This window comes from Balaenoptera borealis, assembly GCF_965194805.1.
Source record: "Balaenoptera borealis genome assembly, contig: HAP1_SCAFFOLD_1595, whole genome shotgun sequence".
Lineage (NCBI taxonomy): Eukaryota > Metazoa > Chordata > Mammalia > Artiodactyla > Balaenopteridae > Balaenoptera > Balaenoptera borealis.
The window spans coordinates 75432-97278 of record NW_028122638.1 but is presented as its reverse complement, the minus strand read 5'-3'; the positions used below and the strand labels follow the sequence as shown (position 1 = coordinate 97278).

At 47.3% G+C, this 21847-nt stretch overlaps 1 protein-coding gene across 1 annotated transcript in view; it reads left to right on the top strand.

The window, feature by feature from the left end:
* Nucleotides 1–21847, top strand: part of LOC309622127 (uncharacterized protein) — a gene marked incomplete at its 5' end in the record, with an annotated part of 68313 nt that overhangs the window by 10193 nt on the left and 36273 nt on the right. Inside the window, 2 exons of the mRNA XM_082409280.1 lie at nt 2486–2623; nt 15169–15306. Of these exons, the coding sequence (XP_082265406.1) occupies nt 2486–2623; nt 15169–15306 (276 nt within the window). The remainder of the gene's footprint in view (nt 1–2485; nt 2624–15168; nt 15307–21847) is intronic.

Genomic DNA, 21847 nt, shown 5'->3' with positions numbered 1-21847 from the left:
ACACTGTCCCTTTTTCTTTGCACAGAAGTATATACAGTGTGGCAGTTACTGTAATCTCCTCCGCCTTGCAAACAGCCACTCTAGAATCTTGGACCTCTAGGACTCTCTGTCTTGCATGCTTGGGGGCAAGGCCAAGCAAAATGAAGAGGAGAATAATTAGAGAAAGAGGAGGACGTTGGTGGAGAATTGGGAGCAGGTAAGGTGAAAGGGCACAGGAGAAAAGAGATGCATGTAGACTTTTTGGTTTCTGTGGGAAACAGGTTGACACACTTGGGCCTCATTTGGTATTAACAGAACAGAGAGTTAAAGATCTAAGTAGCTAGATAGTGTGCAGCAACTGCCATGAAGTCTGTACACTGAAGAGAACAGTCTCACATCTAGTTTTCATTTTGTTTTATGTCATAGTACCTTATTTATAGCATTCACTGGTGTGTTTGTAGAATACAGATGTTTTCAAATGCTCTGGTTTTGTCTACATGGTTATCTCCTTGTCCTGTTTGTAAGGAATCCAACATTGTAAGACATATTGCATGTTTTTCTCTTGACGATTGTTGACCTTGAAGCGTCATGAACTAACTTGAGCTGTTGGATTCTGTGGAGAAACGTTCAAAAGGGTCTGTGAAAAAGGCACTGTGGTGAGTCGCATTATGCACCCGAGCGTAAGGAGCAAGATATCTGCCACCAGCCCAGCTTGGCCTGGATTGCCTCTGTTTTAGTTCCCCTGGTTAGTGCTTTTCTCCCTAACCACTCTTGTGACTGTGATAATGTGAGTAAGGGCGGAGTTGCTAATGATCTATGTGTGAGGTAAGCTGGTTTGAGGGAGGCAATCTATGGACCTAGTCATTTTCCTTGGTGGTAAGCTTTCAGGGGTGCAGAGATGGATCTTCCTGGGGCCTTTTCTGGTCCCAGGAAGATATCGCATAGATGGGACCTCCCAAGACACACATTGAATCTTTAGGCCTGTTTTTCCTATTATGAGGTACGAACGAGTTTCTTCACTGATGGGGATGATGCTTATCTGAGAAGAAATTGTGAAAGGTGGTGTAGTGTAGAGGTGTGGCTTAAGCTTTTAAGTTTTCCTCCAGGTTTTTCCCCTAAGCTTCCTACTTCGGACGGCCTACTTACATGATACTAGTAGGTGATGTCCGGCTAACAACTTCCTAAATATACCTGCAAGCCAGATCAGTGTCTCTTTTCTCTGTATTCCCATGGAAATCAAGAGTCCCGCCGAATTTTCCATCGAAACAGTTGATTTGTGTTGTCTCTAGGAATTCTAAAGGGCGTACCGTTGCTTCCTAACCGGTGTCATTTGGGAGATCCGCCTCTGTACGTTCAAATGATTAATTTTGAGACTTTGCTCATGTGTGCAGTAAACCCTTGAATTCCCTAAGACCTTCCTTTCCTCCATCTCCTACCCCATTAAGCCCGCTTCAGTTCATCTCCTGAATTTCTTTGGAATCTGTCAGCCAGCTCTTCCTCAACTTCCTAATACTGAACTTGCCTGTCTGTTGCGATTAGGTCCTAACTAGTGTCCATATATCTTGTTTCCTTCCAATCCACTCTTCACACAAGAAACCTTCAAAGCAAGTTGGAACGTTGCTCATAAACATCGCTCACAAGCATTGTTTTGAGAATAGAAAACACACTGTTGGCCTTTAAGACTCTGCGTGGTCTAGAATCCTCTCTGCTTCTCTAGTCCCATCTTGTGCCACTTTTGCCCTCACTTTCTATGCTTCAGATACACTGAATTAACCTTAGTTCTCACTCATCTGACAGAAGTCAGTTCAGATACTATTTTTCACTGTGATTCCTAGCATTAAGGAATTTGATTATCAGGTTTTGTATGAGGACTATTTCATCAGGGGTACAGAAGTTCTGGCCATCTCTGGTTTTGGATATCCCTTATTTGTTGAGACCTTTGCGTTGTTTGGTTGCCTTTTGTCTGTTTTCCAGATGGGAAAACAGGAACAAGGGAAGTATAGGTTATTACTAGGTGGGGTTGAGCAAGTGGAGCAGCAAACTGCAAAGCAGAAAGAAGAGGGACGTACTATAGAGGGATATGACTTCCATTCTCAAGGCGCCTGCATCCTGTGCAGGGAGACAGCCTAACATAAAATGTGCCTAACAACAAATATATTGACTTCTTACTAAAAATCTCCAGTTCATAGAACCGAGGGGTTTGTACCTTCTCCTTTAAAAGTGATAGTCCTGGGACTTCCCCGGTGGTCCCGTGGTGAAGACTCTGCGCTTCCAATGCAGCAGGCGTGGGTTCAATCCCTGGTTGGGGAGCTAAGATCCCACATGCTGCGCAGCCAAAGAAATTTTTGTCGAACGTTATACTCCTGTATTGTTGGCTTTAGTGGTTTAGATTTTGTTGTACTGTTAAGAAGATTTCAGTTTATTTACCGGGAACAAACAACACATAATGTAAAAATAGTTTCCCAGAAACGATTTCCATCATTCTCTTCCTCCCTTTCTCCCGCAGACTGGTGTTTCACCTTGACAAGTTCTCTGTCATTCCATAGGAAAGCTGTCTGGCTTGGAGGTTGCAATCCCAGGGAATTTTTCATCAGCGGGGAAGTCTCCATCACTACAGAGGAATCAAGGGAGAAGTCAGTCCCTGGTAAGTGAGATGCTCCCCCTAAACACCAACACAGCAGTCGTGTACCTTTCAAGGGGTTCAGGGGCAAGATGGGCAAGGCATTTCTACTAACTCTTCTTAAGGATCACGGACAGTGCCCTATGCTACGAGGTAAGCGGTGACTGCTGTAGTTCTTACTGGTGATCCTTTCCTGTCACTGATTCTCGGCTTTCTTTGTATTTCATAGGACTGTTGTCAGTCCAATACAAAATGAGTCTTATTTTTAAAAACCTGAAATGTTTTACAGAGCCTAGCATTCTCATATAGGGTCCTTTCCATTCTCCCCACTTTCCCGAGAGGCCAAGAACACTTCACACCATGAACTAGGAGAGGGGGTAGAGCCCTTTCTGATGAAATACATCAACAAAGACAGAGCCTTAGCCTGCTTGCTCTCTGGACAGGATCTCGGACCACAAGGTCTTCAATCCTGGTATAAATGAAGGAAGTGAGGACAGTTCAACTGGCACTCTGATAACAAGAGTTCGGAAACACCTTCCGAAGAGACTATAGCAGTAGATGAGGGAAGGGAGTGCTACAGTGTGGCAGTACAGGGGGAACGATCGGCTACAGCAGTGAAAAGTGTGGTACCGATTGGTGTGCTCTCGGGGTTCTTGTACATGTAGCATAGATGACCTCTACGGTGGCCCTCCCACCTTCCCACCTGCATTAGGTGTTCTTTTTTTTTGTAATTTATGTTTATGTATTTATTTACTGTTTGAACTTATTTATTCTACGTATTTATGTTTTTGGCTGCACTGGGTCTCTCATTGCTGTGCACGGGCTTTCTCTAGTTGGCGGCTAGCGGGGGCTACTCTCGGTTGCGGTGTGCGGGCATCTCATCGCGGTGGCTTCTCTTGTTGCGGAGCATGGGCTGTAGGCACGTGGGCTTCGGTAGTTGAGGCTCACGGGCTCTAGAATGCAGGCTCCGTCGTCGTGGCACATGCGCTTAGTTGCTGCACGGCATGTGGGATCTTCGCAGACCAGGGCTCGAACCCGTGTCCCCTGCATTGGCAGGCGCCACCAGGGAAGCCCTAGGTGTTCTCATATAGAGTCTAAAAACAGAGAGCACTGAGAGAAGGTAGTGGTTATTAAAGGCTCAGGATCTAAATTCTACCTGTCTCTACACCCCTTCCCAGCTGTCGATTTGACCCCATTTTTGAATGCTGACCTCATTGTTCAACTTTTCTCTGCCGTCTGTATACTCACCTTGAAAACTTGTTTCTGTGATGCGTTGAGCAGACACAGGGTGGCAGACTGCAGAGGTGGAAGCTGGTGGTCGGATATTTGTGGGCTGAATCTCCTTCAGTCCCATTCCCATTTCTGGTTGCCCAGAGGCCCTACTTCCTGTGTGTGACGCCGAGCCGTAGGATTGCGGGCAGGAGCCAAGTTCTCCATACAGTAAAGACCCCAGTGTGCCTTGGTTACAGTAATATACCTGGCTTCCTTCCTGGCAGGGAAGTGACAGGCGGCTATGCCCCTGCTTTGTTCGTGGGCCTCCTGATCCAGCAGTTCCCTTGGCTCTGCCCCTGTCGTCAGCTGCCCCTAGGATAACTCTGAGCCCTAGCCACTTCTCTGGTAGATTTCCCTATTCCCCCACTACAGTCACACCTGAATAAGGCAACTCAGACCTTTCAGAGATGTGTCCTGAACCTCTTGTTTTCTGAAATACCTATCTGGTGGTTGTGAGACTTAAGGCCAGCGTCCCCGAGAGACTTTTTCTATTTCTCCTAGTAAACCTAGACTCATCTTCTGTCACCTTCAACTCTACTCCAATTGTGTTCTTTCAACCCAGACCTCTGACCCTGCTTTTTACTTCTGCCATTTCATCCTCGCTCCTGCTTCCTTTCCTAAATCCATACGTCTCTTTTGGCCTTCCTAGCCCTGGGCCAAGTTCCTTCCTCTTTGCTCAGTTTTTACCCCTTTCCTTCATTCTCCCATCCAACTTTCAGTCCTTCCTTTCTCACGCCCCAGTTAGCAGCATCTGAAAATTCGAAAGGTTTGTTACTCGTCTATTAATTGTATTCCATTTACTTACTCAGTTCTATACCTGTCTTACCTGTGTATGGAAGAACAGCTGGTAGCCAAGGTGGCACCAAGAATCCTAGCAGCTCTCACTTGACGTATCCGTAGTAGTCGGCAATTTCCATTTCGTTTTCCCTCTCGGTGAAAAATTGCAGCTTGCCCGAAGAGGTGTATCTGGCAGCATTCTCCCGTTGTTGTTGAGCCCGCCTCTTCATGGCCTCTCGCTCTGGCCTCTGCTCTTGTTCGATGGGCTTTGACATGACTGGCTCAGGCACGTTGGGTTCCCTCCATGGAACTCGTTGCTTGCTGAAGTCTTGGAGTAGAAAGTGGGTTTGGAGCTTGGGTGGGGACTGGCGCTTATTCACAGCAGGGGGAACAGGCTCCCGCTGGAGAGGAGCGCCAGATGAAGTTTTGGAGGGTGCAGGCCTAGGAGCAGCAGACTGAGGGACACGAGGCTGGGTATGGTTGGGCCAAGCCGGTTGGGTTGGGTTGGTCACAGTTGGCTGAGCTGGTTTGGCGGGGCCTGGCAAAGAGGCAGGAGCTGGCTGGGATGAATTGGCTGCAGCAGGTTGAGCTGAGTCAGTAGAACCAGGCTGGGCACGGTAAGCCCCAGCAGGCCGATGTGAGGCCAGAGACTGTGGCCTCCGAGGAGCGGGTCGAGCTTGAGGCTTGTCCCAGGCAGAAAAAGGCAGAGGTATCAACTTGACCTTCCCAGGAGGAGGCCGCTCATACTGGGCTGGAGACGGACACTCTGTTTCAGCACTGCTGTCTGGTTTCTGGGCTTGGACTTGCGTTTTCTCAGGACCCTTCCCCTCACGTGGGGTATGCCGCCATGGCTGGATAGCTGGGGGTGGCTGGGGGTCTTTGGGGTTGCTTGACTTTCCCAAGAGCCGACAGGAAGAGCGCCCAGTTTTCGTCTCATTCTTCTTCCCCAGCGCATGAAGAACCTTCACAGACTCCAGCATGCGCACGCCAAGGGAGGTTCGAGGCTTTTGAAAGCTCTGTTGGAGAAGCTCAGTTTGGTGTTCCTTTCGCTTCGTGTGGGGGATTGCTGGCTTCTCTTCTGCCTTGACTTTGTTCCCTGACTGCTTGTTCTCCTCAGCCTTGTTTCTCCCTCTGGTCCTTTTGGTCTTTTCCTGCCCGTGGCTCTTAGTTTTGCTGATCTTTCTGGATGCAGCTTTCTGAGGTTTGCCTTGAGAGTGCTTGGCCGTGTTCACAGGAGCCCTGTCACTGACTGCAGCGTGGCATATAACCACTTCTCCCCCTAACAGGCACTCTGGATTCTTTGGCTGGATTTTGGCCTTGGGAGCGCCACTGATAGGCTCAGAGGCTTTCTGTTTGTTCTTCCTGGGTTGATCAGAGGGAACCTTTATGACACTTGGCTTTTCCTGCACCTGATTCACCTTAATGGCTCTGGTGTCTTTAGCTTTGATCACGTTGGGACCTTGGGATTGATCAAGATCTTTCAAAGGATTAAAGAGCTGGGGAAGGTGAATATCCTCCGCCAGTGTAGTAATGTCTGCAAGACCACTGCTAGGTTCAATCCCATTTTCAAGTGTCCCTAGGTCCTGACGACTCCGGCTGTTCTCTCCCAGATCAGCATTTTCAGAACCAGGCTGCTCCTCTTGGCTGAGGGGATCGGTGCAGGCCAGCGGCTGGTGAATATCAGGGATTCCTAAAGGGAGTAGTGGAGGATCTTGGTTCTCTGTTGGGATCTGGTAGGCATCCAGAGGCTTTGAAAGCTTGGTTTTGATATCATCCACGTGCTTACTCTCTATTTGTCCCTGGCTTGGAGCTGGAGGCAGGGCCAGGAGACGCCTGGCACTCTGGACTGGAGCTGTCACTGAAATGTCCCCAAGTTCAGATGGTGGGTTACTCTCAAGTATGTGGCTGTTTCTGCTACTGCAGGACTTGGGGAGTTCTTGACTTTGTGTCACACAAAACGTCTGGCTTGGAGGTTGCAATCCCAGGGAATTTTTCATCACCAGGGGGGAGGTCTCCATCCCTACAAAGGGATCAAGGGAGAAGTCAGTCCCTGGTAAGTGAGATGCTCCCCCTAAACACCAACACAGCAGTCATGTACCTTTCAAGGGGTTCAGGGGCAAGATGGGCAAGGCATTTCTACTAACTCTTCTTAAGGATCACGGACAGTGCCCTATGCTACGAGGTAAGCGGTGACTGTTGTAATTCTTACTGGTGAGCCTTTCCTGTCACTGATTCTCGGCTCGCTTTGTATTTCATAGGACTGTTATAAGTCCAATACAAAATGAGTCTTATTTTTAAAAACCTGAAATGTTTTACAAAGCCTAGCATTCTCATATAGGGTCCTTTCCATTCTCCCCACTTTCCCGAGAGGCCAAGAACACGTCACACCATGAACTAGGAGAGGGGGTAGAGCCCTTGCTGATGAAACACATCAACAAAGACAGAGTCTTAGCCTGCTTGCTCTCTGGACAGGATCTCGGACCACAAGGTCTTCAATCCTGGTATAAATGAAGGAAGTGAGGACAGTTCAACTGGCACTCACATAACAAGAGTTCTGAAACACCTTCCGAAGAGACTATAGCAGTAGATGAGGGAAGGGAGTGCTACAGTGTGGCAGTACAGGGGGAACGATCGGCTACAGCAGTGAAAAGTGTGGTACCGATTGGTGTGCTCTCGGCGTTCTTGTACATGTAGCATAGATGACCTCTACAGTGGCCCTCCCACCTTCCCACCTGCATTAGGTGTTCTTTTTTTTGTAATTTATGTTTATGTATTTATTTACTGTTTGAACTTATTTATTCTACGTATTTATGTTTTTGGCTGCACTGGGTCTCTCATTGCTGTGCACGGGCTTTCTCTAGTTGGCGGCTAGCGGGGGCTACTCTCGGTTGCGGTGTGCGGGCTTCTCATCGCGGTGGCTTCTCTTGTTGCGGAGCATGGGCTGTAGGCACGTGGGCTTCGGTAGTTGAGGCTCACGGGCTCTAGAATGCAGGCTCCGTCGTTGTGGCACATGCGCTTAGTTGCTGCACGGCATGTGGGATCTTCGCAGACCAGGGCTCGAACCCGTGTCCCCCGCATTGCATTGGCAGGCGGATTCTTAACCACGGCGCCACCAGGGAAGCCCTAGGTGTTCTCATAGAGAGTCTAAAAACAGAGGGCACTGAGCGAAGGTAGTGGTTATTAAAGGCTCAGGATCTAAATTCTACCTGCCTCTACACCCCTTCCCAGCTGTCGATTTGACCCCATTTTTGAGTGCCGACCTCATTCTTCAACTTTCTCTGGCGTTTGTTATACTCACCTTGAAAACTTGTTTCTGTGATGCGTTGAGCAGACACAGGGTGGCAGACTGCAGAGGTGGAAGCTGGTGGTCGGATATTTGTGGGCTGAATCTCCTTCAGTCCCATTCCCATTTCTGGTTGCCCAGAGGCCCGACTTCCTGTGTATGACGGCGAGCCGTAGGATTGCGGGCAGGAGCCAAGTTCTCCATACAGTAAAGACCCCAGTGTGCCTTGGTTATAGTAATATACCTGGCTTCCGTCCTGGCAGGGAAGTGACAGGCGGCTCTGCCCCTGATTTGGAATCTGAGATGGTGTTCCCTGAGCAAGGCTGGCAGAAAGCGATGGATGTAGAGGGACCATGTTCTTGGCGTCTGAAGTTTTATCATACTGGGCTGCCAGAAACATGGAGGAGGCAGCTGTGTGGCGGTCAGTGAGTGCCAGAGTAAAGTCTCCGAGTGAAGAAGAATTCTTTTCAATGCTTGCTGTGATGTCCCACTCAAGAACACCTGGATAGGAAGCAGCTGAAGTGGAGATCTGGCTGTGGTCAGTAACTCCAGATAACATAGTCGTGCTAGAATGTTGGTAAAGGTAGGCACTACCCATGAGTGTCTGGAAAGGGGTACCGGTAGCCGATGCCGAACTGACGGCAGGGGCAGAGACTCTGGAGAAGTTGCAGACACTTCGTGTTAGGGAAGTTGCATTGCTCACCACAGGAGGAGAATGCTGCAGAGAATTTAGAGTTCCAAGTAGAGATGGATGTTGGAAATTTTCTGTAAGAACAAGAGGGTCATGAAAAACTCAGGGAGGTTGAGAAATTCTCACTACGTTTGAGGAACGGCATCATCTGAAGGTTCTTGCTATCAGGACACCTCTACTATCACTACTTCCTGAGAAACCCAAAATCAGACAGTTAATGATGGCTGTAAGGACTGAGCAGTTTTCCACTCTTCTCTATTCACTGCCTGTGCTCCCATCTTGGGCACAGACGGGCAGAAGAGCCAAGTGGTGTGGTTCAGAGATTGTTCTCTAGGCTGGAAGCAACCTTCTCCCTGCCCTGTCTTTCCCTTCAGCCTGCACTCGTATTGACTTCTATGCTATTTCCTAGACTGGAAGCATTTTAGAACTAGGAGGCCCTTAGAGAACTTCGATGTTCTCAGTCTCATTTCGTGAGTAAGGAAACTGAGGCTCAGAGAGGTCGGGTTGACTTGTTCAAGTTCTCTCATTATGTTAGTATCATTACCAGGTTTCAGAACCTAAGTATCCTGACTTCCTTGCCAGGACTCCACTCTGAGCATGATACTGCCAGAAAGCAGGAGAAATAGAACTTATAATATAGGCATTTTTTTTGTCCATTAGAAAACAGTACGGCTGTTACCATTGTCGTCTTCAGTGTCTCCCTTTGCTTGTGCAGTTCCCACGCTATTACCTAGAGGTGACGTACAGCTCAGTCCAACTGGTGAATTGAAAGAGTCATTTTTGCCCTCTTCAAGCCTGGTTTCTCATCCTACCTCAAAATGATTACCCGAAAGTGGATTTCTTAAGTGCTTTTGGAAAGGGAAAAGTTATCTGATTACTTCAGATTCCTCACCTGTAAAGTGGTTATAACACCACCACCAATAATAATAGCAGTAATAATTAATAGATGAATAAGCTGATCTATTGCGTATGATTTATATGGAGGAAGATACAATAAGTTCTAGAAAGACAAAGAAAAATCATGACAAGCATATTACGTTAACGAAAAAGAAATCCATAGATATTAATGAAAACTGGGGTATGTGGCAAGTATCGAAGCCTAATGAATTTACTAACAAATGGCATTCTGTACCATCCATGCAATATTATGAAAGTGAATTTTGCCCACTCTATTTTAGTGAATACTATTAACCAGAAGACACGATGGAGGTGATAGAGGTGAATGAATTCCTAGCCAATGCATACAGACAGAGAAGGTATGTCAGTAAAAAATGCATAACAAGCAACAGAATGCAATAAATGTGCATGTATAGGTAGCCACAACACATATAGACAAGTATTTCAATGAAAACCGGTACGAAGCAGACAGCAAAATAATAAGTGTAAAAGAGTTTCATTATTGTGCTCCTTCATATTTTTACCCAGCAAGTAAGAGGTATTAAGCCTAGGAGAAATATATATTTCAATGAATATAGCTTATATAATAAGCAGAAAGGAAGCTTAAAATGTATCAGGAAGGTTTTTGGATTTATCCTAGAACTTAGATTAGAATCATCTTCAGCATCCAAGAAGATGGCATCCCAAAACCTCAAAAAACCATCATGCCTAGAATCCAATTAAAAAAGATTTTCAAATGTAAGAAAATCCACAGGACTCCACAATATGGTTTTCGATAAATGTGGATGTTTGTTTGTTTTGTTTCTTTGGCCGCGCCGCGTGGCCCTGGCCGTGAAAGCACCGAGTCCTAAGCACTGGACCGCCAGGGAATTCCCTAAGTGGGGGGAATTAGAGATGTGGGGCTTGACTTTTTCTTCTTCTTCTTCTTCTTCTTCGGTAGCTAAGATCTACAAGCGAACGATGGCTGTTGATCAATGTGCTCTCTGTGTTAGGAAGGAAATAACTGTAAAAATGAAAAGCAGCCTTGCCTTAGAACCTACATATCACACCAAGGAAAATAGTCCTTCTGATTCAATTTAGAAGATATCACTTAAAATGTTGAATTGGTGAAATGTCTACCTAGTTTAAAAATTAGAAAGAATAAAACACTGAAAAGCAGCCCCCTAGATAACCACTGTGGTTGCTTGTTTATAGGAGGCATCATTTCTAAAACGTATTTCTAAAATGTTTATATTCAAAACTGTCAAGTGGCCAACTGTATTCAGAGAGGCAATAAAAGAAAGAAAACGGAGTATGACTTTTCTGATAAGCTGCCTTTCCTGGTGATCCCCTGTTCTGGCCTTACTTTCCTTCTTAGTCTGTTAATGTAAGGGTTTGCTACCATCAACTTGGTTTTGCCCTGCTCTGAGCAGGTTTCCCTCTGTGCTGTTTCTGCTTTAATTGAAAATCTTTGGTTCCCATCAGCATTCCATTGCAAACTCCGTTTTTCTTGAGAGCTCCTCTATGCTTTCCCTCTTCATTCTTACATTTTCTCCCATCTCTTGGTGCCTGTTGGCCTGTGCTACTGAAAACCATCCTAAACTTCCTTACGCTCGACTCTGTGCCTCCCTGTAGAGCCCAGTACTCTCCATCCTCTCTCCCTATTCTCTCTTTTCAACTAGTCGAAATCCTAGTGGAGGGAGACCATTAGAGATGAAACATCTTGGTATATATTGCTAGTTTTCTATGTCCCCTGGCTTTTCTATGTTTCTGTTGAAACACTCTTGAGAAGTGTCTGATTTCGTTTTCTACATGGGTACCCTTTAAGGCTCAATACTGGAAAAGAAGGGGATCAGAGTGATCAACCCAACGTGGTATCCTAACGTAACAGTTAAGGAAAGCAACAGGCTTTGTGAGACAGCCAGTGATTTGTCCAAAGTCACACAGATAGTAAACGTCAAAGTCAAAAGTGAAATTAGGTCTCCAGACGTGTAGTTCAATACTTTCCCTCATTATTCCATGCTATTTTGAATCTCCTACTCAATTTAGGGGCAAAAGAATCGAACGCAAAACTTTCCAAAGTTTCTTTTCTTACCTGACATGGTCAGAGAAGAGGAAGCATCCACTGCAGGTACCAGGGATGAGGAGACAACACTAGAGGATGTCCGAGTGGCTGCAGCTGAACGGCGCACGTGTCCAGTACAGAGGTCACTGGTTACTGGTCCAAACAGCTCCACGGAAACCCCAAGACTCTACCAAGTGGTAGTAGGTTTGGTAGGAGAGTGATGTCACAAAGCAGGCAGTTGAAAGGTATGAGAGAGCCAATAGGGAGGTCCGATCCCCAACAGGAAGGCGGGCTTGGGTGAAGAGAGTGTAGGAGAGCTAAAACAACACCTGAGTTTCTGAGCTTTGGGGAGGAGGAAATCCTAGAAGACAGATTTACCTCCCCCAGGCTCTTCCATTAGGGAAATCATTGCCACATTTCTTACAGACGTTCATTAATACACTGAACTAAGAGTTACTTATATTCTACAGAGTATTCTATTTTATGTATCATATACTTAGAGCTATATAGATCTTCTTTAATTAATAATCCTTAGGAAGGAAAGAGCCATCTAGTTTGAACTATTACAGTTGTTCTGAAATCATATGTGTCTAATGAGTGAACTGATAGCAGCTTTTAAGGAGCCAAAGTAGGGATTAAGAAGCTCTCTTTGTAACTTGGTTCAAGAGTAGGGTGAAGTTTCTTGAGTGTACCTTGTGGAGAATGTTGTGGTCCAAGGCTCTTCTCTTTTAGTTTCTTCTCCTTGACTCCTACCTTCCTTGGGCTGGGCTAGGCTGGGGGCCAGGTTGGACTTGCGACTTAACATTTCTCTTCCGCTTTCTCTTTTTTTTTTCTCTTCCATTATGGGCATTGCTTCGAGGACAAGCCTTGATCTTGCATTGGACGTTACTTCCTGTCACCTTCCAGCAGCAGGAGTCTTCTTTTCAGTGCTTGATGCTTCACGAAATAGACTCTGCCCGTTGGCAGCAAATACCAGAGAGCTAGGAGACAGAGCTGGTTGCAGACCTTTCCTCTTCCAGCCTTTGGTTGCAATTGTTTGGCCCATAATTTGCTAGCTCTAGTTCCTTGGGCCACACAGGTATCCTGCCATCTCCAGCTCTTGTTATATGTGAGAGACATTCTGAACACTGTCCCTTTTTCTTTGCACAGAAGTATATACAGTGTGGCAGTTACTGTAATCTCCTCCGCCTTGCAAACAGCCACTCTAGAATCTTGGACCTCTAGGACTCTCTGTCTTGCATGCTTGGGGGCAAGGCCAAGCAAAATGAAGAGGAGAATAATTAGAGAAAGAGGAGGACGTTGGTGGAGAATTGGGAGCAGGTAAGGTGAAAGGGCACAGGAGAAAAGAGATGCATGTAGACTTTTTGGTTTCTGTGGGAAACAGGTTGACACACTTGGGCCTCATTTGGTATTAACAGAACAGAGAGTTAAAGATCTAAGTAGCTAGATAGTGTGCAGCAACTGCCATGAAGTCTGTACACTGAAGAGAAGAGTCTCACATCTAGTTTTCATTTTGTTTTATGTCATAGTACCTTATTTATAGCATTCACTGGTGTGTTTGTAGAATACAGATGTTTTCAAATGCTCTGGTTTTGTCTACATGGTTATCTCCTTGTCCTGTTTGTAAGGAATCCAACATTGTAAGACATATTGCATGTTTTTCTCTTGACGATTGTTGACCTTGAAGCGTCATGAACTAACTTGAGCTGTTGGATTCTGTGGAGAAACGTTCAAAAGGGTCTGTGAAAAAGGCACTGTGGTGAGTCGCATTATGCACCCGAGCGTAAGGAGCAAGATATCTGCCACCAGCCCAGCTTGGCCTGGATTGCCTCTGTTTTAGTTCCCCTGGTTAGTGCTTTTCTCCCTAACCACTCTTGTGACTGTGATAATGTGAGTAAGGGCGGAGTTGCTAATGATCTATGTGTGAGGTAAGCTGGTTTGAGGGAGGCAATCTATGGACCTAGTCATTTTCCTTGGTGGTAAGCTTTCAGGGGTGCAGAGATGGATCTTCCTGGGGCCTTTTCTGGTCCCAGGAAGATATCGCATAGATGGGACCTCCCAAGACACACATTGAATCTTTAGGCCTGTTTTTCCTATTATGAGGTACGAGTTTCTTCACTGATGGGGATGATGCTTATCTGAGAAGAAATTGTGAAAGGTGGTGTAGTGTAGAGGTGTGGCTTAAGCTTTTAAGTTTTCCTCCAGGTTTTTCCCCTAAGCTTCCTACTTCGGACGGCCTACTTACATGATACTAGTAGGTGATGTCCGGCTAACAACTTCCTAAATATACCTGCAAGCCAGATCAGTGTCTCTTTTCTCTGTATTCCCATGGAAATCAAGAGTCCCGCCGAATTTTCCATCGAAACAGTTGATTTGTGTTGTCTCTAGGAATTCTAAAGGGCGTACCGTTGCTTCCTAACCGGTGTCATTTGGGAGATCCGCCTCTGTACGTTCAAATGATTAATTTTGAGACTTTGCTCATGTGTGCAGTAAACCCTTGAATTCCCTAAGACCTTCCTTTCCTCCATCTCCTACCCCATTAAGCCCGCTTCAGTTCATCTCCTGAATTTCTTTGGAATCTGTCAGCCAGCTCTTCCTCAACTTCCTAATACTGAACTTGCCTGTCTGTTGCGATTAGGTCCTAACTAGTGTCCATATATCTTGTTTCCTTCCAATCCACTCTTCACACAAGAAACCTTCAAAGCAAGTTGGAACGTTGCTCATAAACATCGCTCACAAGCATTGTTTTGAGAATAGAAAACACACTGTTGGCCTTTAAGACTCTGCGTGGTCTAGAATCCTCTCTGCTTCTCTAGTCCCATCTTGTGCCACTTTTGCCCTCACTTTCTATGCTTCAGATACACTGAATTAACCTTAGTTCTCACTCATCTGACAGAAGTCAGTTCAGATACTATTTTTCACTGTGATTCCTAGCATTAAGGAATTTGATTATCAGGTTTTGTATGAGGACTATTTCATCAGGGGTACAGAAGTTCTGGCCATCTCTGGTTTTGGATATCCCTTATTTGTTGAGACCTTTGCGTTGTTTGGTTGCCTTTTGTCTGTTTTCCAGATGGGAAAACAGGAACAAGGGAAGTATAGGTTATTACTAGGTGGGGTTGAGCAAGTGGAGCAGCAAACTGCAAAGCAGAAAGAAGAGGGACGTACTATAGAGGGATATGACTTCCATTCTCAAGGCGCCTGCATCCTGTGCAGGGAGACAGCCTAACATAAAATGTGCCTAACAACAAATATATTGACTTCTTACTAAAAATCTCCAGTTCATAGAACCGAGGGGTTTGTACCTTCTCCTTTAAAAGTGATAGTCCTGGGACTTCCCCGGTGGTCCCGTGGTGAAGACTCTGCGCTTCCAATGCAGCAGGCGTGGGTTCAATCCCTGGTTGGGGAGCTAAGATCCCACATGCTGCGCAGCCAAAGAAATTTTTTTCGAACGTTATACTCCTGTATTGTTGGCTTTAGTGGTTTAGATTTTGTTGTACTGTTAAGAAGATTTCAGTTTATTTACCGGGAACAAACAACACATAATGTAAAAATAGTTTCCCAGAAACGATTTCCATCATTCTCTTCCTCCCTTTCTCCCGCAGACTGGTGTTTCACCTTGACAAGTTCTCTGTCATTCCATAGGAAAGCTGTCTGGCTTGGAGGTTGCAATCCCAGGGAATTTTTCATCAGCGGGGAAGTCTCCATCACTACAGAGGAATCAAGGGAGAAGTCAGTCCCTGGTAAGTGAGATGCTCCCCCTAAACACCAACACAGCAGTCGTGTACCTTTCAAGGGGTTCAGGGGCAAGATGGGCAAGGCATTTCTACTAACTCTTCTTAAGGATCACGGACAGTGCCCTATGCTACGAGGTAAGCGGTGACTGCTGTAGTTCTTACTGGTGATCCTTTCCTGTCACTGATTCTCGGCTTTCTTTGTATTTCATAGGACTGTTGTCAGTCCAATACAAAATGAGTCTTATTTTTAAAAACCTGAAATGTTTTACAGAGCCTAGCATTCTCATATAGGGTCCTTTCCATTCTCCCCACTTTCCCGAGAGGCCAAGAACACTTCACACCATGAACTAGGAGAGGGGGTAGAGCCCTTTCTGATGAAATACATCAACAAAGACAGAGCCTTAGCCTGCTTACTCTCTGGACAGGATCTCGGACCACAAGGTCTTCAATCCTGGTATAAATGAAGGAAGTGAGGACAGTTCAACTGGCACTCTGATAACAAGAGTTCGGAAACACCTTCCGAAGAGACTATAGCAGTAGATGAGGGAAGGGAGTGCTACAGTGTGGCAGTACAGGGGGAACGATCGGCTACAGCAGTGAAAAGTGTGGTACCGATTGGTGTGCTCTCGGGGTTCTTGTACATGTAGCATAGATGACCTCTACGGTGGCCCTCCCACCTTCCCACCTGCATTAGGTGTTCTTTTTTTTTGTAATTTATGTTTATGTATTTATTTACTGTTTGAACTTATTTATTCTACGTATTTATGTTTTTGGCTGCACTGGGTCTCTCATTGCTGTGCACGGGCTTTCTCTAGTTGGCGGCTAGCGGGGGCTACTCTCGGTTGCGGTGTGCGGGCATCTCATCGCGGTGGCTTCTCTTGTTGCGGAGCATGGGCTGTAGGCACGTGGGCTTCGGTAGTTGAGGCTCACGGGCTCTAGAATGCAGGCTCCGTCGTCGTGGCACATGCGCTTAGTTGCTGCACGGCATGTGGGATCTTCGCAGACCAGGGCTCGAACCCGTGTCCCCTGCATTGGCAGGCGCCACCAGGGAAGCCCTAGGTGTTCTCATATAGAGTCTAAAAACAGAGAGCACTGAGAGAAGGTAGTGGTTATTAAAGGCTCAGGATCTAAATTCTACCTGTCTCTACACCCCTTCCCAGCTGTCGATTTGACCCCATTTTTGAATGCCGACCTCATTGTTCAACTTTTCTCTGCCGTCTGTATACTCACCTTGAAAACTTGTTTCTGTGATGCGTTGAGCAGACACAGGGTGGCAGACTGCAGAGGTGGAAGCTGGTGGTCGGATATTTGTGGGCTGAATCTCCTTCAGTCCCATTCCCATTTCTGGTTGCCCAGAGGCCCTACTTCCTGTGTGTGACGCCGAGCCGTAGGATTGCGGGCAGGAGCCAAGTTCTCCATACAGTAAAGACCCCAGTGTGCCTTGGTTACAGTAATATACCTGGCTTCCTTCCTGGCAGGGAAGTGACAGGCGGCTATGCCCCTGCTTTGTTCGTGGGCCTCCTGATCCAGCAGTTCCCTTGGCTCTGCCCCTGTCGTCAGCTGCCCCTAGGATAACTCTGAGCCCTAGCCACTTCTCTGGTAGATTTCCCTATTCCCCCACTACAGTCACACCTGAATAAGGCAACTCAGACCTTTCAGAGATGTGTCCTGAACCTCTTGTTTTCTGAAATACCTATCTGGTGGTTGTGAGACTTAAGGCCAGCGTCCCCGAGAGACTTTTTCTATTTCTCCTAGTAAACCTAGACTCATCTTCTGTCACCTTCAACTCTACTCCAATTGTGTTCTTTCAACCCAGACCTCTGACCCTGCTTTTTACTTCTGCCATTTCATCCTCGCTCCTGCTTCCTTTCCTAAATCCATACGTCTCTTTTGGCCTTCCTAGCCCTGGGCCAAGTTCCTTCCTCTTTGCTCAGTTTTTACCCCTTTCCTTCATTCTCCCATCCAACTTTCAGTCCTTCCTTTCTCACGCCCCAGTTAGCAGCATCTGAAAATTCGAAAGGTTTGTTACTCGTCTATTAATTGTATTCCATTTACTTACTCAGTTCTATACCTGTCTTACCTGTGTATGGAAGAACAGCTGGTAGCCAAGGTGGCACCAAGAATCCTAGCAGCTCTCACTTGACGTATCCGTAGTAGTCGGCAATTTCCATTTCGTTTTCCCTCTCGGTGAAAAATTGCAGCTTGCCCGAAGAGGTGTATCTGGCAGCATTCTCCCGTTGTTGTTGAGCCCGCCTCTTCATGGCCTCTCGCTCTGGCCTCTGCTCTTGTTCGATGGGCTTTGACATGACTGGCTCAGGCACGTTGGGTTCCCTCCATGGAACTCGTTGCTTGCTGAAGTCTTGGAGTAGAAAGTGGGTTTGGAGCTTGGGTGGGGACTGGCGCTTATTCACAGCAGGGGGAACAGGCTCCCGCTGGAGAGGAGCGCCAGATGAAGTTTTGGAGGGTGCAGGCCTAGGAGCAGCAGACTGAGGGACACGAGGCTGGGTATGGTTGGGCCAAGCCGGTTGGGTTGGGTTGGTCACAGTTGGCTGAGCTGGTTTGGCGGGGCCTGGCAAAGAGGCAGGAGCTGGCTGGGATGAATTGGCTGCAGCAGGTTGAGCTGAGTCAGTAGAACCAGGCTGGGCACGGTAAGCCCCAGCAGGCCGATGTGAGGCCAGAGACTGTGGCCTCCGAGGAGCGGGTCGAGCTTGAGGCTTGTCCCAGGCAGAAAAAGGCAGAGGTATCAACTTGACCTTCCCAGGAGGAGGCCGCTCATACTGGGCTGGAGACGGACACTCTGTTTCAGCACTGCTGTCTGGTTTCTGGGCTTGGACTTGCGTTTTCTCAGGACCCTTCCCCTCACGTGGGGTATGCCGCCATGGCTGGATAGCTGGGGGTGGCTGGGGGTCTTTGGGGTTGCTTGACTTTCCCAAGAGCCGACAGGAAGAGCGCCCAGTTTTCGTCTCATTCTTCTTCCCCAGCGCATGAAGAACCTTCACAGACTCCAGCATGCGCACGCCAAGGGAGGTTCGAGGCTTTTGAAAGCTCTGTTGGAGAAGCTCAGTTTGGTGTTCCTTTCGCTTCGTGTGGGGGATTGCTGGCTTCTCTTCTGCCTTGACTTTGTTCCCTGACTGCTTGTTCTCCTCAGCCTTGTTTCTCCCTCTGGTCCTTTTGGTCTTTTCCTGCCCGTGGCTCTTAGTTTTGCTGATCTTTCTGGATGCAGCTTTCTGAGGTTTGCCTTGAGAGTGCTTGGCCGTGTTCACAGGAGCCCTGTCACTGACTGCAGCGTGGCATATAACCACTTCTCCCCCTAACAGGCACTCTGGATTCTTTGGCTGGATTTTGGCCTTGGGAGCGCCACTGATAGGCTCAGAGGCTTTCTGTTTGTTCTTCCTGGGTTGATCAGAGGGAACCTTTATGACACTTGGCTTTTCCTGCACCTGATTCACCTTAATGGCTCTGGTGTCTTTAGCTTTGATCACGTTGGGACCTTGGGATTGATCAAGATCTTTCAAAGGATTAAAGAGCTGGGGAAGGTGAATATCCTCCGCCAGTGTAGTAATGTCTGCAAGACCACTGCTAGGTTCAATCCCATTTTCAAGTGTCCCTAGGTCCTGACGACTCCGGCTGTTCTCTCCCAGATCAGCATTTTCAGAACCAGGCTGCTCCTCTTGGCTGAGGGGATCGGTGCAGGCCAGCGGCTGGTGAATATCAGGGATTCCTAAAGGGAGTAGTGGAGGATCTTGGTTCTCTGTTGGGATCTGGTAGGCATCCAGAGGCTTTGAAAGCTTGGTTTTGATATCATCCACGTGCTTACTCTCTATTTGTCCCTGGCTTGGAGCTGGAGGCAGGGCCAGGAGACGCCTGGCACTCTGGACTGGAGCTGTCACTGAAATGTCCCCAAGTTCAGATGGTGGGTTACTCTCAAGTATGTGGCTGTTTCTGCTACTGCAGGACTTGGGGAGTTCTTGACTTTGTGTCACACAAAACGTCTGGCTTGGAGGTTGCAATCCCAGGGAATTTTTCATCACCAGGGGGGAGGTCTCCATCCCTACAAAGGGATCAAGGGAGAAGTCAGTCCCTGGTAAGTGAGATGCTCCCCCTAAACACCAACACAGCAGTCATGTACCTTTCAAGGGGTTCAGGGGCAAGATGGGCAAGGCATTTCTACTAACTCTTCTTAAGGATCACGGACAGTGCCCTATGCTACGAGGTAAGCGGTGACTGTTGTAATTCTTACTGGTGAGCCTTTCCTGTCACTGATTCTCGGCTCGCTTTGTATTTCATAGGACTGTTATAAGTCCAATACAAAATGAGTCTTATTTTTAAAAACCTGAAATGTTTTACAAAGCCTAGCATTCTCATATAGGGTCCTTTCCATTCTCCCCACTTTCCCGAGAGGCCAAGAACACGTCACACCATGAACTAGGAGAGGGGGTAGAGCCCTTGCTGATGAAACACATCAACAAAGACAGAGTCTTAGCCTGCTTGCTCTCTGGACAGGATCTCGGACCACAAGGTCTTCAATCCTGGTATAAATGAAGGAAGTGAGGACAGTTCAACTGGCACTCACATAACAAGAGTTCTGAAACACCTTCCGAAGAGACTATAGCAGTAGATGAGGGAAGGGAGTGCTACAGTGTGGCAGTACAGGGGGAACGATCGGCTACAGCAGTGAAAAGTGTGGTACCGATTGGTGTGCTCTCGGCGTTCTTGTACATGTAGCATAGATGACCTCTACAGTGGCCCTCCCACCTTCCCACCTGCATTAGGTGTTCTTTTTTTTGTAATTTATGTTTATGTATTTATTTACTGTTTGAACTTATTTATTCTACGTATTTATGTTTTTGGCTGCACTGGGTCTCTCATTGCTGTGCACGGGCTTTCTCTAGTTGGCGGCTAGCGGGGGCTACTCTCGGTTGCGGTGTGCGGGCTTCTCATCGCGGTGGCTTCTCTTGTTGCGGAGCATGGGCTGTAGGCACGTGGGCTTCGGTAGTTGAGGCTCACGGGCTCTAGAATGCAGGCTCCGTCGTTGTGGCACATGCGCTTAGTTGCTGCACGGCATGTGGGATCTTCGCAGACCAGGGCTCGAACCCGTGTCCCCCGCATTGCATTGGCAGGCGGATTCTTAACCACGGCGCCACCAGGGAAGCCCTAGGTGTTCTCATATAGAGTCTAAAAACAGAGGGCACTGAGCGAAGGTAGTGGTTATTAAAGGCTCAGGATCTAAATTCTACCTGCCTCTACACCCCTTCCCAGCTGTCGATTTGACCCCATTTTTGAATGCCGACCTCATTCTTCAACTTTCTCTGGCGTTTGTTATACTCACCTTGAAAACTTGTTTCTGTGATGCGTTGAGCAGACACAGGGTGGCAGACTGCAGAGGTGGAAGCTGGTGGTCGGATATTTGTGGGCTGAATCTCCTTCAGTCCCATTCCCATTTCTGGTTGCCCAGAGGCCCGACTTCCTGTGTATGACGCCGAGCCGTAGGATTGCGGGCAGGAGCCAAGTTCTCCATACAGTAAAGACCCCAGTGTGCCTTGGTTATAGTAATATACCTGGCTTCCGTCCTGGCAGGGAAGTGACAGGCGGCTCTGCCCCTGATTTGGAATCTGAGATGGTGTTCCCTGAGCAAGGCTGGCAGAAAGCGATGGATGTAGAGGGACCATGTTCTTGGCGTCTGAAGTTTTATCATACTGGGCTGCCAGAAACATGGAGGAGGCAGCTGTGTGGCGGTCAGTGAGTGCCAGAGTAAAGTCTCCGAGTGAAGAAGAATTCTTTTCAGTGCTTGCTGTGATGTCCCACTCAAGAACACCTGGATAGGAAGCAGCTGAAGTGGAGATCTGGCTGTGGTCAGTAACTCCAGATAACATAGTCGTGCTAGAATGTTGGTAAAGGTAGGCACTACCCATGAGTGTCTGGAAAGGGGTACCGGTAGCCGATGCCGAACTGACGGCAGGGGCAGAGACTCTGGAGAAGTTGCAGACACTTCGTGTTAGGGAAGTTGCATTGCTCACCACAGGAGGAGAATGCTGCAGAGAATTTAGAGTTCCAAGTAGAGATGGATGTTGGAAATTTTCTGTAAGAACAAGAGGGTCATGAAAAACTCAGGGAGGTTGAGAAATTCTCACTACGTTTGAGGAACGGCATCATCTGAAGGTTCTTGCTATCAGGACACCTCTACTATCACTACTTCCTGAGAAACCCAAAATCAGACAGTTGATGATGGCTGTAAGGACTGAGCAGTTTTCCACTCTTCTCTATTAACTGCCTGTGCTCCCATCTTGGGCACAGACGGGCAGAAGAGCCAAGTGGTGTGGTTCAGAGATTGTTCTCTAGGCTGGAAGCAACCTTCTCCCTGCCCTGTCTTTCCCTTCAGCCTGCACTCGTATTGACTTCTATGCTATTTCCTAGACTGGAAGCATTTTAGAACTAGGAGGCCCTTAGAGAACTTCGATGTTCTCAGTCTCATTTCGTGAGTAAGGAAACTGAGGCTCAGAGAGGTCGGGTTGACTTGTTCAAGTTCTCTCATTATGTTAGTATCATT